This window comes from Abrus precatorius, unplaced genomic scaffold (genome assembly GCF_003935025.1).
Source record: "Abrus precatorius isolate BTA unplaced genomic scaffold, Abrus_2018 Scaffold0, whole genome shotgun sequence".
Lineage (NCBI taxonomy): Eukaryota > Viridiplantae > Streptophyta > Magnoliopsida > Fabales > Fabaceae > Abrus > Abrus precatorius.
The window spans coordinates 2,142,780-2,161,534 of NW_020874290.1; the positions used below are offsets into that span (position 1 = coordinate 2,142,780).

Sequence of the window (18,755 nt, forward strand, 5' to 3'; positions counted from 1 at the left end):
TCATTCTTAATAAAGCTAATAAATAAATTTTGTTTTTTATTTTTTCTTCTTTACCCCATAAAGATATTGAATAGAATGAATTATTTTTTTTTCCATTGAAATTTAGAAAATGAATGTTTAAATATCCTTCAAAAACAAGTAAATAGATCCGAAACATATAAAATGCAGTTAATCCTGCTGTGGAACAAGCTATTATTGCGAAAATTGGTGAATACAACCAACTATCATTAAGAATCTCATCTTTGGACCAAAAACAGGCAAAAGGTGGAATACCACAAAGAGAAAGTGTACCTATTAAAAAAGCAGTTTTTGTAATTGGCACATGTTTTGTTAAACCACCCATAAGAACCATATTTTGACTTTTAGCTGGAGAATATCCAACAATAGCTTCCATTGAATGAATAATGGATCCAGATCCTAAAAATAACAATGCTTTTGAATAAGCATGAGTAATCAAATGAAATAAAGCGGCTCGATAAGATCCCATACCTAGAGCTAATATCATATAACCCAATTGAGACATTGTGGAATAGGCCAAATCTTTCTTAATATCTTTTTGAGCAATAGCTAAAGTAGCTCCTAAGACTACTGTTATTATACCTATAAAAGCTATTCCATTCATTATGTAAGGTAGAACTATGAAAAGAGGAAGAAGTCGAGCTACAAGAAAAATTCCCGCCGCTACCATAGTAGCAGCATGTATAAGAGCGGAAATGGGAGTAGGTCCTTCCATAGCATCTGGTAACCATACATGAAGGGGAAATTGGGCAGATTTAGCAACTGAGCCACAAAATAACAAGAGGGCGGATAAAGTAAGAAAAAAAATATTAACTTCATTTTTATAAATCAAATTACTGACTATTTGAAACAAATCCCGAAATTCTAAACTACCCGTTATCCAATAAAAACCTAAAATTCCTAATAATAAACCAAAATCTCCTATACGATTCGTTACAAATGCTTTTTGACAAGCATTTGCTGCAATAGGACGTGTGAACCAAAAACCTATTAATAAATAAGAACACATTCCAACCAATTCCCAAAAAATATAAATTTGTATCAAATTCGAGCTAGTAACTAAACCCAACATTGAAATATTAAAAAAAGTAATATAAGCAAAAAATCTCAAATATCCTTGATCATGAGACATATAATTATCACTATAAATAAGAACCAGAATGCCAACAGTAGTAATTAAAATTGACATAATAGAAGTAAGTGAATCGATCAAGTATCCAAACTCTAAAGAAAGATCATTATTTATGGTCCAAGACCATACATATTGATAGATGGAACCCTTATTGATTTGATAAATAGACAGATCAATCGAAAAAATCATAACTATAGTTAATAAAAAAATACTAGGAAAAGCCCATATACGGCGAAGATTTTTTGTTGCCGTCGGAAAAAGTAGAAATCCCACTCCTATTAACATAGGAACTGGAAATGGAATGAAAGGTATGATCCATGAAGATTGATGTGTATATTCCATACAAAAACAAAACAAATGGATTGGATTCTTAATGAATTTTGTTTCTTATTCGTCAGTTTTGTTTCATCTCTTTTGTAAAGAAAAGGGTCGGTTAATAAAAGAAGTGAATCTAGAAATAGAATTACATTAATTGTTCTGAATCTTTGTTCCATTCGAATATTACTAAGTACAAACTGAAAATGGACCAATAACCAAATTCCTATTCCTAGTAAAAAAAAAAAAAAGAGTTTCTTTTTTTTTTCTCATATTTATTACTATTACTATAATAAATAATGAATGTAATTTTAATAAAATAATAAAAAGGAAATATGTAAAAATAAAAATGTGAATTTCTATTTTTTTTTTTACAATTATACAAAAGTATAGAGTGAGGATAAATAATGAATTACACTAAAACTACGAAGATTCGTTTATTTTGATATTCATTAAAAAATTACAATTCCTACGACATTACTCAATAATTCTTTTTTTTTTAAGCATTAGTTCATTTTTGAACTAATTGAGTATTTTCCATTACAATAAAAAGATATTCATGTCTGGAAAAAGAGTTATAATATTCAATGTTTTACTTTAGAGATAGGAAGCAAAAAGGGAGCATTAAGATACATAAGATATATGGGTAATTAAAGAAGAATTCCTTTTCATTTACAGAAAAAAATGTCTTTCACATCGAACTATAACAATGAAAAACTATACTAACTCGATGGCAGTTCCAAAAAAGCGCACTTCTATATCAAAAAAAATCATTCGAAAAAATTTTTGGAAAAAGAGGGGATATTGGACAACATTAAAAGCTTTTTCATTAGCACAATCTATTTTTACGGGGAATTCAAAAAGTTTTTTTTGTAACAAATACAAACGTCAGAATAATCTGAATTAACTTTATTCAAATAACATTTTTGAATATTAAAATACTAATATAATTGGAATATCTAAATTCGTTTTTCATATCTAAATTAGTATTCTACAAATTTAGGATATGTATAACGATATTCTAAATAAAAAAATACTTTGAATGTAGTGTTCCATTTTTGATGAAAAATTTCACCATTTTTTTATTTATTCTATATTCTTAATTTTATTTTTCTATTCCTTTCTAAAATTTTCTAAAATGTAATATATTTAGAATAAGAAAAAATGTAATATATTTAGAATAAGAATATAGAATAATAATATATATATAGATATAGAATTTCGAAAATTCTAATAGATTCTCTAATAGACTTCTTTTAATTCGTTAATGTTTAGTAAACAAATATTACACTTTAATTGATTCTTTATTTGAATCTTGACAATTGACTAAAAATTGGTTATTATGATTTCGAGTAAGCCGCTATGGTGAAATTGGTAGACACGCTGCTCTTAGGAAGCAGTGCTAGAGCATCTCGGTTCAAGTCCGAGTAGCGGCATGATATCTTATCCTCCAAAAGAATAAGTCCTATAATGAACTCAATTCCTATTTCTATTCCTAGTATTCTGATTTTTATTTATTCTATATGATATTTTCAACTTTAGAGCATATATTAATTCATATATCGTTTTCGGTTGTATCAATTGTAATTTCAATTCATTTGATAACTTTATCGGTCAATGAAATCCTAGGATTATATGATTCGTCCAAAAAAGGCATGATAATAACTTTTTTCTGTATAACAGGATTGTTAGTTACTCGTTGGGTTTTTTCGGGCCATTTACCATTTAGTGATTTATATGAATCATTAATCTTTCTTTCATGGAATTTTTCCATTTTTTATATGGTTCCATGCTTCAAAAAGCATAAAAACAACTATTTAAATACAATAATCGCACCAAGTGTTATTTTTACCCAAGGCTTTGCTACTTCAGGTCTTTTAACCGAAATGCAAAAATCCGTACTATTAGTACCTGCTCTACAATCCCATTGGTTAATTATGCATGTAAGTATGATGATATTGGGTTATGCAACTCTTTTATGTGGATCATTATTATCAGTAGCTATTTTAGTCATTTCATTTCGAGAACTCATACAAATTATTGGTAAAAGCAATAATTTGTATTTTTTAAATGAATCATTTTCGTTTGCTGAAATCAAATACATGAATATGAATGAAAGAAATAATGTTTTACAAAAAACTTCTTTTTCTTCTTCTAGAAATTATTACAGGTCTCAATTTATTCAACAATTAGATCGTTGGGGTTACCGTATTATTAGTCTAGGTTTTATCCTTTTAACAATAGGTATTATTTCAGGAGCAGTATGGGCTAATGAGACATGGGGGTCATATTGGAATTGGGATCCAAAGGAAACTTGGGCTTTTATTACTTGGACTATATTCGCAATTTATTTACATACTAGAAAAAAGAAAAAAGTAGAAAATTTAAATTCTTCAATAGTGGCCTCTATGGGCTTTTTTATAATTTGGGTATGTTATTTAGGAATAAATCTATTAGGAATAGGACTACATAGTTATGGTTCATTTACATCTAATTGAATTAAAGTGAGTGAAAAAAAACTTCACAAATATAAATATGGAAACCATTCATTATATTATATATAAGAAAGAATATATATATATGAAGCAAACTTCCCATAAATCATCGAGAACCCTTTAAATCAAGTAATGTAGTAGTGATTCAAGGGGTTCTCACAAACAACAAGCATATTCAATTACAACTTAAATTCATTTTTTTGTAAGTTAATACAAGAAAAAAATATTTTGTTTATTGTACATAAGATTTTTTACTATTTTTTCTTTTTTTTTTTTCATTTATTCATATTCACGAAAACTATCTATAAAAAATTGGATAGAATAGCTTCAACTTTGTTAGCCGAGAATGAGAAAATGAAATCCGGATAAATACCAATACATAGTACGGGTATAAGGATCGAAATTGAAATAAATAATTCTCGTGGCCCAGAATCAAAAAAATAAGAGTTTGGTGTATTAAAAAGCTTGTATCCATAGAACATCTGCCGTAAGATAGATAATAAATAAATGGGAGTTAATATCATTCCAATTGCTGTTACAAAAGTGATTAGTATTTTTGTAATTAAAAGATATTTTTGGCTGGTAATTATTCCAAAAAAAACTATCAATTCTGCAACAAAACCGCTCATGCCCGGCAATGCAAGAGAAGCCATCGATAAAATAGTGAAAATGGTGAATATTTTTGGCATTGGGATAGCCATTCCGCCCATTTCGTCGAGATAAAGAAGACGTAGTCTATCATAACTAGTTCCCGCCAAGAAAAAAAGCGCAGCGCCAATAAATCCATGAGAGATTATTTGTAAAATAGCGCCATTAAGTCCCGTATCGCTTATAGAACTAATTCCTATAATTAAGAAACCCATATGAGATACTGAGGAATAAGCTATTCTTTTTTTTAAATTACGTTGACCAAGAGATGTTGAAGCTGCATAGATTATTTGAATTGAACCTAATAGCATTAACCAGGGGCAAAATATAGAATGAGCGCGGGATAATAATTCCATATTAATTCGAACCAATCCATATGCTCCCATTTTTAATAAGATTCCGGCTAAAAGCATACAAGTGCTGTAATGTGCCTCCCCGTGGGTGTCTGGTAACCATGTATGGAAAGGTATAATTGGCGATTTGACAGTAAAAGCAATAAAAAATCCCATATAGAAAATTATTTCCAGCGCCATGGGATACGATTGATTAGTTAATGATTCAAAATTTAATGTTGGTTCATTAGAACCATATAAACCCATAGCCAGAATTCCCATTAATAAAAAAATGGAACTTCCTGCAGTGTACAAAATAAACTTTGTAGCTGAATACAAACGTTTCTTACCCCCCCACATAGATAAAAGTAGATAAACGGGAATTAATTCTAATTCCCACATGATGAAAAAAAGTAAAATGTCTCGAGAAGAAAATGATCCTATTTGACCACTATACATTGCTAACATCAGGAAATAAAAAAATGGTGATTCTCGAGTAACCGGCTGAGCTGCTAACGTAGCTAAAGTGGTGATAAATCCTGTCAATAAAATGGGTCCTAAAGAGAGTCCATCTATTCCGAATCTCCAGTAAAAGTCAAAAAAATGGATCCATTTATAATTCTCTGTCAATTGAATTAGTGGATCATCCAATTCTAAATGATAACAAAATGCATAGGTTGTTAGAAGGAGATCCATTAAGCATATACAAATAGTATACCACCTAATCACCTTATTTCCTTTATGAGGAAATAAGAAAATTAAGGAACCTCCAGCTATTGGCAAAACTACAATTATTGTTAACCAAGGAAAATAATTCGTGATAAAAATAAGATATACTTAGACCAGAAAAACCCGCGCTCAAAATAGAAAAGCAATTTTTTTTCTATTTTGAGCGCGGGTTTTTGTCAGTAAAAAAAAACGTATTTGTGTGGTGTTTTTTGAAACGTATCAATAAGCTAGACCCATGCTTCGAGTTGTCTCATGCCATAAATAAACTCGAACACTTAAGAAATCCGTCGGACAGGCGGATTCACACCTCTTACAACCAACACAGTCCTCTGTTCTTGGGGCAGAAGCAATTTGCTTAGCTTTACATCCGTCCCAAGGTATCATTTCTAATACATCTGTGGGGCAGGCTCGAACACATTGAGTACATCCTATACATGTATCATAAATCTTTACTGAATGTGACATTGAATCTATAGAAATCTTTGAACATCAAAAATTGAAAATTTTCGATCTAGTAAACTCGTAAATGAATTCTATATTTAGACACCAGATGAATCAATGATTTATCAGAATTTTGCTAATAAAAATAGACTTATAGATCAATTCATAAGAAGAGAATAGGACCAAAATACTTTGATTTCTTTTATTTATTTTCACAAACATGATTCTAAGTTGCGTATCATACATGCTAATTTGAATTGATAAATATTACACTATTCATTCTAAATTCTACTTTTTATGATTTATTATAATCAATACTATTTATTCAACAAATTCAATTGATTCATACGGGTTGATTTTTTGTTACGATAAATTGAGGAAACAATAGCAGGTCCGATAGCTGCTTCAGCGGCTGCAACAGCTATAACAAAAATTGAAAAAATATTTCCTTTTAATTGGCGACTATCAAAAAAATCAGAAAAGGTTACGAAATTTATATTAACTGCATTCAGTATAAGTTCAAGACACATAAGGGCTCTAACCATATTTCGACTCGTGATTAATCCATAGATACCCATAGAAAATAAATAGGCACTCAAAATAAGTACATGCTCGAACATCATTGACCAACTCCTTACCAATTTTGATTCATTTCATCAATATGAACAAGAATTCAACGGAAATAACTGGGAGAAAATTAAACAAAATAGAATTCAGATTTAGATTATTAGTTAGAATAAGTTCTTATTGGCGAGCCACAACAATTGCACCTATCAAAGCAGCTAAAAGAATTATGGAAATGAGTTCAAATGGAAGAAAAAAATCTGTTGATAAATGAATTCCAATTTGTTGACTAGTACTTATAAAATCTTGTTCTATAATCTGATTTGGTCTCACAGTCCAAATAATCCCGTACCATGATGTATCTGGAATAGTAGTTATTAGTGAAACAAAAATACTTGTACAAACCATCAAAGTAATTCCATCCCCAATGGTCCAAAGACGAAAATCTTGGTAATATTCTGACCTATTCATGAACATTACAGCAAATATGATTAAAACATTTATAGCGCCCACGTAAATAAGTAGCTGCGATGCAGCTACAAAATGGGAGTTTGATAAAATATAGACTAAAGATATACAAACAAGAACCAGTCCCAACGAAAAAGCAGAAAAAATTGGGTTGGTAAGTAATATTACTCCTAGACTTCCTAATATAAGACCCGATCCCAGAAAGACTAAAAGAAAATCATGTATCGGTTCAGGCAAATCCATTATATGTAAAATAAGAGATAAATAAATCGAAATTTCATGACTTTATTGATATGACCAGGAAAAAAATTATATACTAAATACTAAATTTCTCTCCGCATTGAATTCAATCAAATCCTAAGATAATAAGTGTGAATTGCTATAGGTACAGTTATAGGATCAATGTCATTCCATTCTTTCTATGAAAGAGTAGTTTGAAACTATACGAAAACTAAAGTATATATATAATATATGTATCGAATATTTCTACTAATAGAATATCTAATATAAAAATATCTACCTCTAAGATTTATTCTTTTTTTTAATAACATTTTTCTTATTATCCAAATTTATATTATTCATATATATTATTCAAATACATATATTTATATATAGAAATATATCGAATATGATTTGATTTATATAATCTTTATTTTTAGAAAAAGATTTTATAATTATATTATAATTAACTTAATTTTATTTGAATTGTTCGAATTGTATAATCATCAATTACTGACACTGGTAAACGGCCCAAAGCAATTTGATTATAATTCAATTCGTGACGATCATAAGTCGAAAGTTCATATTCTTCAGTCATTGATAAACAATTTGTTGGACAATACTCAATACAGTTACCACAAAATATACAGATTCCGAAATCAATACTGTAATTAAGCAATCGTTTCTTTCGAATATCAGTTTCCAGTTTCCAATCAACAACGGGTAGATCTATGGGACATACACGAACACATACTTCACAAGCAATGCATTTATCAAATTCGAAATGTATTCGACCACGGAAACGTTCCGATGTGATTATTTTTCATAAGGATATTGAATAGTTACAGGTAAACGATTTGCGTGAGATAAGGTAATCGTGAAACTTTGACCAATGTACCTTGCAGCTCGGACTGTTTGTTGACCATAATTCATAAATCCAGTTATCATAAGGAACATATCGTGAATATCTCTGATTATTTTTGTTTTTTTTCTTTCTCTTGTTTGAGACAAGTTATGAATATAGAAGGTCCGTTTTTATAGTGAAAACAATTGAGACGAAGTTGTTAATAATAGATTACCGAGAGAAATGGGTAAAAGAAACTTCCATCCAAAATTTAATAATTGATCTATTCTTAGCCTAGGTAAAGTCCATCTTGTTGTGATAGAAACGAATAAGAACAAATAAGTTTTAGCTAGTGTAATAAAGATACCAATTGTTGTTACAAAAACTCCATATGCTTTATTTATTTCAAAAAATTCAGAAACAAATATGTACGGAATAGAGATATTCGGACCACCAAAGTAAAGAACTGTTACAAACAAGGAAGAAATTAATAGGTTTAAATAGGAAGCAATGTAAAATAAGCCAAATTTGATACCCGAATATTCGGTTTGATAACCCGCTATTAATTCTTCTTCCGCTTCTGGTAAATCAAAAGGTAATCTTTCACATTCTGCTAAAGAAGAAATTAGAAAAACGATGAAACCCATAGGTTGACGCCACAAATTCCATCCCCAAAAACCATATTTGGATTGCGCTTCAACTATATCAACTGTACTTAAGCTGTTAGATAATCCTAGTCGGTGATAACATTACTGTTCCCATCTCTATTACAGAACCGTACATGAGATTTTTCACCTCATACGGCTCCTTTTAAGCCTTCAATAAATCTAAGGACCAGACCGATTATTTATCTCTTGATATATTTATAAAATGGATAAGATTCGATTTTATCGGACGGTTCTGAATTAGACCAATTGAATTCTGTCTGTTTTGTTTTATTTAATGAAAAAATTAATAATAAAGAAAAATACATTTCAAATTTTATTTGAATAAATAAAAGATACAAAAAGTACTTCTGAATTGATCTTATCCCTTTAAAAAAAAATTGGAATTTGTTGAGTAATAACTGAATTCTTCAATAAAATACTCTTTATAGAATTCTCAATAACTTCTCCATCATTTTCGATTACAAAAAAGAATTATACATTCGTTTTCTGAATTATGACATGAATTCCATCTTCCTAGAATATAGATGTAAGAAAAAAAAAGAAAAAGGGTATCACTTTTTCTTTCGCTCCTAGCCTTTTTTTGTGCAACTAAAAAGGGACTCAAAAAAAAAAGTGAATTAATGAAAACAAAAGTAAAGGATTATTTCGTTCCTGATAGTCATTTATTTAATCAGTGGATGGGAGCATACTCTGGATCGGAATTGTAGGGAGTACTGCCTGATTTTTTCTACCAACTTAAAGCCCCAATTAGTATTCTTTTTCTATTATGTATAAATGCTCTTTTGGATATTTAAAAAAATTTGCGTTACTAATCCTTTGTGTATTTTGGTGTTTCTACCCATCCATTCATTTTTTTATTAAACCCCTTTAGTTATGTTAATACATGTATGATAATTCATACAAATGATAGTGAAAACTCAAAAAAAAGGTTGGTTTTTCTTTTGTGCCCGCTTCAAGACAGGATGACTAATCAACCAACCTTGGGGGTAAATGACCTCTTCTACTGAAGAAATAGAATAGAATTTTTTTTTTCACTTAATTCTTATACATGGAAAATGAGACTCAATATTTTGACTGCAATTTTAACTCCTCATACTATCTATTAACTATAAGTAATATATAACTATAAGTAATATAGTATATATATAGAATTAATAAATTCTATTCAATAGAAGCTGTTTTATTTCACTCATATAACTATCTGATTAAATTCTTCAATCCGAATTTCGAAAAAGAATAATGATAAGGATATATATTCAATTTATTATCCTTCTTTACTAGAAAGCACTATAAAGAAAGGGGGGAGTATAGCAATAGTATCGAAAAGCTTCTGTCTCAACGAATCGCACGTAGAGATATTGATAACACACATAGAGTTAATGGTATTTCATAACTAATCGATTGAGCAGCAGCTCGTAGACCACCCAAAAAGGAATATTTATTATTTGACCCATATCCTGACATAAGAAGTCCAATGGGAGCAATACTTGAAATAGCAATCCATAAAAAAACACCGATATTGAGGTCAGATAAAACAAAGTTATAATTAAAAGGAATTACTGAATAGCTTATTATAATTGATATGACTGATATGAATGGTCCAAAGACTAAAAGAAAATCATGTATCGTTCAGGCAAATCCATTATATGTAAAATAAAAGAGATAAATAATCGAATTTCATACTATTGATATGACCAGGAAAATTAATAATTATATAATTTCTCTCCGCATTGAATTCAATCAAATCCTAAGATAATAAGTGTGAATTGCTATAGGTACAGTTATAGGATCAATGTCATTCCATTCTTTCTATGAAAGAGTAGTTTGAAACTATACGAAAACTAAAGTATATATATAATATATGTATCGAATATTTCTACTAATAGAATATCTAATATAAAAATATCTACCTCTAAGATTTATTCTTTTTTTTTAATAACATTTTTCTTATTATCCAAATTTATATTATTCATATATATTATTCAAATACATATATTTATATATAGAAATATATCGAATATGATTTGATTTATATAATCTTTATTTTTAGAAAAAGATTTTATAATTATATTATAATTAACTTAATTTTATTTGAATTGTTCGAATTGTATAATCATCAATTACTGACACTGGTAAACGGCCCAAAGCAATTTGATTATAATTCAATTCGTGACGATCATAAGTCGAAAGTTCATATTCTTCAGTCATTGATAAACAATTTGTTGGACAATACTCAATACAGTTACCACAAAATATACAGATTCCGAAATCAATACTGTAATTAAGCAATCGTTTTCTTTCGAATATCAGTTTCCAGTTTTCCAATCAACAACGGGTAGATCTATGGACATACACGAACACATACTTCACAAGCAATGCATTTATTCAAATTCGAAATGTATTCGACCACGGAAACGTTCCGATGTGATTATTTTCATAAGGATATTGAATAGTTACAGGTAAACGATTTGCGTGAGATAAGGTAATCGTGAAACTTTGACCAATGTACCTTGCAGCTCGGACTGTTTGTTGACCATAATTCATAAATCCAGTTATCATAAGGAACATATCGTGAATATCTTGATTATTTTTGTTTTTTTTTCTTTCTCTTGTTTGAGACAAGTTATGAATATAGAAGGTCCGTTTTTTATAGTGAAAACAATTGAGACGAAGTTGTTAATAATAGATTACCGAGAGAAATGGGGTAAAAGAAACTTCCATCCAAAATTTAATAATTGATCTATTCTTAGCCTAGTAAAGTCCATCTTGTTGTGATAGAACGAATAAGAACAAATAAGTTTTAGCTAGTGTAAATAAGATACCAATTGTTGTTACAAAAAACTCCATATGCTTTATTTATTTCAAAAAATTCAGAAACAAATATGTACGGAATAGAGATATTCGGACCACCAAAGTAAAGAACTGTTACAAAACAAGGAAGAAATTAATAGGTTTTAAATAGGAAGCAATGTAAAATAAGCCAAATTTGATACCCGAAATATTCGGTTTGATAACCCGCTATTAATCTTTCTTCCGCTTCTGGTAAATCAAAAGGTAATCTTTCACATTCTGCTAAAGAAGAAATTAGAAAAACGATGAAACCCATAGGTTGACGCCACAAATTCCATCCCCAAAAACCATATTTGGATTGCGCTTCAACTATATCAACTGTACTTAAGCTGTTAGATAATCCTAGTCGGTGATAACATTACTGTTCCCATCTCTATTACAGAACCGTACATGAGATTTTTCACCTCATACGGCTCCTTTTAAGCCTTCAATAAATCTAAGGACCAGACCGATTATTTATCTCTTGATATATTTATAAAATGGATAAGATTCGATTTTTATCGGACGGTTCTGAATTAGACCAATTGAATTCTGTCTGTTTTGTTTTATTTAATGAAAAAATTAATAATAAAGAAAAATACATTTCAAATTTTATTTGAATAAATAAAAGATACAAAAAGTACTTCTGAATTGATCTTATCCCTTTAAAAAAAATTGGAATTTGTTGAGTAATAACTGAATTCTTCAATAAAATACTCTTTATAGAATTCTCAATAACTTCTCCATCATTTTCGATTACAAAAAAGAATTATACATTCGTTTTCTGAATTATGACATGAATTCCATCTTCCTAGAATATAGATGTAAGAAAAAAAAAAGAAAAAGGGTATCACTTTTTTCTTTCGCTCCTAGCCTTTTTTTGTGCAACTAAAAAGGGACTCAAAAAAAAAAGTGAATTAATGAAAACAAAAGTAAAGGATTATTTCGTTCCTGATAGTCATTTATTTAATCAGTGGATGGGAGCATACTCTGGATCGGAATTGTAGGGAGTACTGCTGATTTTTTCTACCAACTTAAAGCCCCAATTAGTATTCTTTTTCTATTATGTATAAATGCTCTTTTGGATATTTAAAAAAATTTGCGTTACTAATCCTTTGTGTATTTTGGTGTTTCTACCCATCCATTCATTTTTTTATTAAACCCCTTTAGTTATGTTAATACATGTATGATAATTCATACAAATGATAGTGAAAACTCAAAAAAAAGGTTGGTTTTTCTTTTGTGCCCGCTTCAAGACAGGATGACTAATCAACCAACCTTGGGGGTAAATGACCTCTTCTACTGAAGAAATAGAATAGAATTTTTTTTTTCACTTAATTCTTATACATGGAAAATGAGACTCAATATTTTGACTGCAATTTTAACTCCTCATACTATCTATTAACTATAAGTAATATATAACTATAAGTAATATAGTATATATATAGAATTAATAAATTCTATTCAATAGAAGCTGTTTTATTTCACTCATATAACTATCTGATTAAATTCTTCAATCCGAATTTCGAAAAAGAATAATGATAAGGATATATATTCAATTTATTATCCTTCTTTACTAGAAAGCACTATAAAGAAAGGGGGGAGTATAGCAATAGTATCGAAAAGCTTCTGTCTCAACGAATCGCACGTAGAGATATTGATAACACACATAGAGTTAATGGTATTTCATAACTAATCGATTGAGCAGCAGCTCGTAGACCACCCAAAAAGGAATATTTATTATTTGACCCATATCCTGACATAAGAAGTCCAATGGGAGCAATACTTGAAATAGCAATCCATAAAAAAACACCGATATTGAGGTCAGATAAAACAAAGTTATAATTAAAAGGAATTACTGAATAGCTTATTATAATTGATATGACTGATATGAATGGTCCGATACTGAATAAATTAATATCTCCTCTAGATGGAATAAGATTCTCCTTGAAAAGTAGTTTTGTTCCGTCTGCTAGAGCTTGAAGAACTCCAAAAGGACCAGCATATTCAGGTCCAATACGCTGTTGTATCCCTGCGGATATTTCTCTTTCTAACCATACAATTGCTAGTACACTTATTGTGATTCCTAATACAAGAATAAAAAATAGGGGCAAATACCCATAGAATTCCATATACCTCTTTAAAAGATTCCAATCTGAAAAAAAATGGATATCTTGTATTTCTGTTGTATCAATTATCATTTCAACGATCAACCTCTCCCATAATGATATCTATGCTACCTAGTATTGTCATAATATCGGCCAATTTCATTGTTTTAACTAATTGAGGAAGAATTTGCAAATTGATAAAACCCGGTGGACGAATTTTCCATCTCCAAGGAAAACCATTTTGATCACCTATTAGAAAAATTCCTAATTCTCCCTTAGGAGCCTCAACTCTACATAAAGTTCTTGTTTCGGCAATTCAAAAGTCGGAGACGCTTTTTTTACTAATAAATCGATATTCAAAATCATTCCATTCTGGCTCTGTTTCTTTATCTAAGCAGCGAATTTCTAAATTTTCATATGGTCCGCCGGGAATTCCTTCCAAAGCCTGTTGAATAATTTTTATAGATTCCGTCATTTCACCAATTCGAACTAAATAACGAGCTAACGAATCTCCTTCTTTTTGCCATTGAACTTCCCAATCAAATTCCTCATAACACTCATAATTATCAACTTTACGTAGATCCCATTGTATTCCGGAAGCCCGAAGCATTGGTCCTGATAAACCCCAATTTATTACTTCCTCTCCATCAACAACGCCTACTCCCTCAACCCGTTCTAAAAAAATAGGATTTCGCATAATAAGTCTTTGATATTCAACAACCTTTGTTAAAAAATAATCGCAGAATTCAAAACATTTATCTATCCAACCATGAGGTAAATCAGCCGCTACCCCTCCGATACGAAAAAAATTATGCATCATTCTCATACCTGTCGCAGCTTCGAATAGATCATATATTAATTCTCTTTCTCGGAAAATATAGAAGAAAGGGGTTTGTGCACCAATATCTGCCATAAAAGGTCCCAGCCACAGTAGATGAGAAGCTATACGACTCAACTCTAACATAATTACTCGGATATAGCTAGCTCTTTTAGGTACTTGAATATTTCCCAACTGTTCTGGTCCGTTTACAGTTATTGCTTCTGTGAACATAGTAGCTAAATAATCCCAACGTGTTACATAAGGGAGATATTGTATAATTGTTCGGTTTTCTGCAATTTTTTCCATCCCTCTGTGTAAATAACCCAATATTGGTTCACAATCAATAACATCCTCACCATCCAGAGTAACAATAAGTCGAAGAACACCATGCATTGATGGGTGGTGAGGTCCCATATTTACTATCATGAGGTCCTTTCTTGTAGCTGGGATATTCATAGATTTTTTTCCTCGATTCATAGAAGAATGAATCGCTTTAAAAAAAAAAAAAAATTCATCAAAATTCAAGATCTAATAAATCGAATAATTGAAAATGACTCTTCAAATTAACGAATTTCTGACTCCCGAATATTAGACAATTTACAGCTCAAGATACTGTCAAAATATTCATTATTATAAGAAAAAAAAAACCCGATATTTGATACTCTGCACTTTATCCATCAGTGAATTAAGAATCAATACATAGCCACATAAACAGTCCGCCATAATTGATTACGAAAAAAAAGGACAAGGAAAATAAAACATTCGTAAAAAGAAACGACATATATATTAAGAAAGTCAAAAGACTTTATTATAATCACTCCTAAATGATCAATAACTAAAAATATAACTTTCTTATATATCATATATAATACGGAAAAATTAAACAAAATGAACATCAATTTTTCTATTTTATTTTTAGATATATTATAATTAGTCATCATTCCAAATAAGATCATAATAAATAAGTCACAAAATGACATGAATTTGTTCATAATAACAAATAATTTTTACCAAACATCCTACATCCGAACAATTAAATGAAAAAAGATTACTATATATTTAAAAAATTTTACTCCACAAATCTTATTAAGATTTTTAGAGAATAATGTCTCATAAAATTGAAAACTTGTAATAATTAAATCTTGCGATTATCCATATTTAGACTTATATTTAAAATATCACTGTAAAGAAACAAATTATTAAGTCTGATAAGAGAATATATTACTTATCAGAAATGAGAAATTATTATATGTATAAAATACCACCAAATTCACATACCATCGAATAGCAAAATAATTTATTCAATTCGTGAATTCACAACAATCAATTATGAATATTTTTCTAAATGACATATATAAATAATCAAAATAACTCGCGTATATATTACTTATACCAATCATAACAAATACTACTATTCTTATACCAATAGTAAAGCAATCAATATAAATAAATACAACATATACATAAAATCGTTACGATGATAAAAATCAACAAAGAAAATAAAAACAATTACTAATAAGAATTACATAAAAGAAAAATAGTAATAGATAACAAGAATAAAGTTTTTGGGACCATTCGACAAAAAAAAAATAAATACTCCGGCATATTATACTTAGCTAATATGTTAAGAAAGAACAATCTCACACAAAAAAATCTAAAGCACAAAAAAAAGCAAACAAAGAAAGCGAAGTCTTTCCGCAAACTATCGTAACCGTTAAAACATATCGAAAATTTGACCTAATCACTCCCACCTAACACCAAAATACTCATACCATCAAAAGACTAGTTTGAACCAAAAACAATCTATCTGAAAGATATCTAGACAAGTAAAAAGAACCGAGCATAAATAATAGTATTAACAGAAAAAAAAAAATTATCAAGAGAGATAACACAAAAGAATATACAGTTTAAGGCTTTAACACCAACTACCCTTCACCATAACATCAAACCACAATTACTCATAATGACAATAGACAAAATTTAAATAGATTACCTCTTAATCATTTGAACTGGAATAAATTCAGCCAAAAAGGATATTTTAACTATACAAAAAGCCAATTAAATAAAAGAAGTAATTCAATGAAAGAAGCTTGTATAATAAACATGATTCCTATCAGTTATGCAGTATAAAATCACCAAATATATAGACCAGAAATAAAGAACATAATCTACAATCACAAAAACCACTATTAATTACATCAAAATATGGTACATATAATCTACCACAAGGAAAAAAAATTATTATCTTAAAAAGATAAATAACATGTTACTATTCATAATCAAAATTATAGAGACAAACATTTTCTATCTTTTTCAGGCACTTTTGCAAAAAACAAAATAAATCACAAAACCAAATTAAAATTATCCACTGCTGAAAAAAATAACAGCCAAATTACAAAACCTTACATAATTATATAAATGATCACCAAAACGTCAATTTTCTGCCATGTTCTAAGACAAAAACACCGAGCTGATCTGGATTTACTACAACAAAACATTATATTTATACATTGTTATTATAACAAAGACCCCAACATAGAAGGAATTATTTCTGGTCTAAATTCTCGAAACCATACTTCCATAATAATATCACACGTAGTATAAAAGTAACCAAACAAAATATACATCAATAAAACTCCGAAAATAGTAATGTCGATAAAGAAAAATTTTGAATAAAAATACATTTACACGTGACAAGAGATCCAAAAAAATTACACCAGAAAAACAAAAAACAAAAACACCAAAAAATATATCATATTTGCTGAATCCTAAAAGAAACATAATTATATATCAAGATCTAGAACGTCCAAACGCCTACAAGAAATTGAGAAAATTAAAATTTGTTTAAATACAAACAATATAAATAATGACAAAAAAAACTACCAACGCAATATAACACAAAAATACCTATATTACAAAATGAAAAAAACACAGTAATAATTTTTGACTCAACAAAAACAAAAGATCCCTCTCAACAAATGTAGATCAAAAAAACTAATGAATTCTCCACCAATATTTCTTTATGCACAAATTAATCAAGATTTAGCTAAGAATATTAGCTTTTATTAAAAAATCCTATATGGTATTAAATTACCCATAATGGCCAACTTACTACAAAAAGCAAAATTAGTATAAAGCATAAAAACATATGATAATACGCGATTTTGAAAATCAAGTTAAATACGAAATATATTGATAACCTTCATATTAACCAAGTTAAATAAATAATCTGGGCTATATAGAATAACACAAATATAGATTACAAGCTACTGATCGATAACACATAAAACAATGAAAAAGAACCAATTCACATAATCAATGAGCTATTTGATATAATACTAAATGAATATGATCCACTTATAGATTACGAAAATAAGGATGCCCCCACAAAACAAATACAAACTAAGACACTTGTCTTTTACTTTTTTCAATAAGCATACATATAATTTATAATATTTAGCCCGTGAAATCCATTACAAATAACCACGTAACAAATCAAACAACGCAATTCCGATGTATCACCCTTAACTATCATATATAATATAGAATAATGATTGAATAATAAGAAAAAAAAAAATGGAATCACCACAGGTAATTCCCTATAAGAAATTTACAGAATTTTATAAATCACTAATAATTAAATGCAGTATCATTTACTAATTAGCTGAAAAATTCAAATAAAAATAATTTAATAAAACCACAGAGAAAGTCAAGATGAAAAACTTAATCACTATCAGAATAATGTTATAATATGGTAAAACGTAAATTCATTATAACCCACCAGATAAGTCCTTTATATCATAATAAAAATAAAGAGAAAGAAAACCCCCAGAAGATCTAGTGTGATATTTTCGAATATTCACCATCTTTAACTCAATAAAGTACGAAAAGACTTACTCTGCATTTTGAAATTATAAGCATCTCTATAAATTAAGACTATTTTATCTCAAAAGATGACGTGTTTGTTTCTATTACGTAAAAAAAGAAATTCTGGAAAACGCAAAAAACGATTTACTGTACTTATGTTCGTCAAAAAAAAGCCCATTTAAAGAAAATCAAAAGTGACTTAAAAAAAATTTAAGTGATTAAATCATGTTGTTTGAATTCGGGAGTCACAAATTGCTT

General features: G+C 28.9%; 1 protein-coding gene and 1 pseudogene across 1 annotated transcript; both read right to left on the reverse strand.

Annotated features, from left to right (window-relative positions):
• Window positions 1–5,776: 5,776 nt before the first annotated feature.
• On the reverse strand, window positions 5,777–7,385 carry LOC113870336 (NAD(P)H-quinone oxidoreductase subunit 6, chloroplastic-like). Its single transcript, XM_027507119.1, has 2 exons — window positions 6,859–7,385; window positions 5,777–6,743 (listed from the first exon to the last, which is right to left on the reverse strand). The coding sequence occupies exons 1-2, from the start codon at window positions 7,383–7,385 to the stop codon at window positions 6,428–6,430; spliced, it is 843 nt and encodes a 280-aa protein (XP_027362920.1). The 3' UTR covers window positions 5,777–6,427.
• A 442-nt stretch (window positions 7,386–7,827) lies between these two features.
• On the reverse strand, window positions 7,828–15,117 carry LOC113866540 (annotated as a pseudogene).
• Between the last annotated feature and the right edge of the window lie 3,638 nt (window positions 15,118–18,755).

Excerpts from the sequence above, each read along its gene's own strand:
- LOC113870336 (XM_027507119.1), bottom strand. The coding sequence starts at position 7,385 with ATGGATTTGCCTGAACCGATACATGATTTTCTTTTAGTCTTTCTGGGA. Across the intron at positions 6,744-6,858 it reads GCAATTGTTGTGGCTCGCCA|GAGTTGGTCAATGATGTTCG; the intron begins ATAAGAACTTAT and ends AAAATTGGTAAG.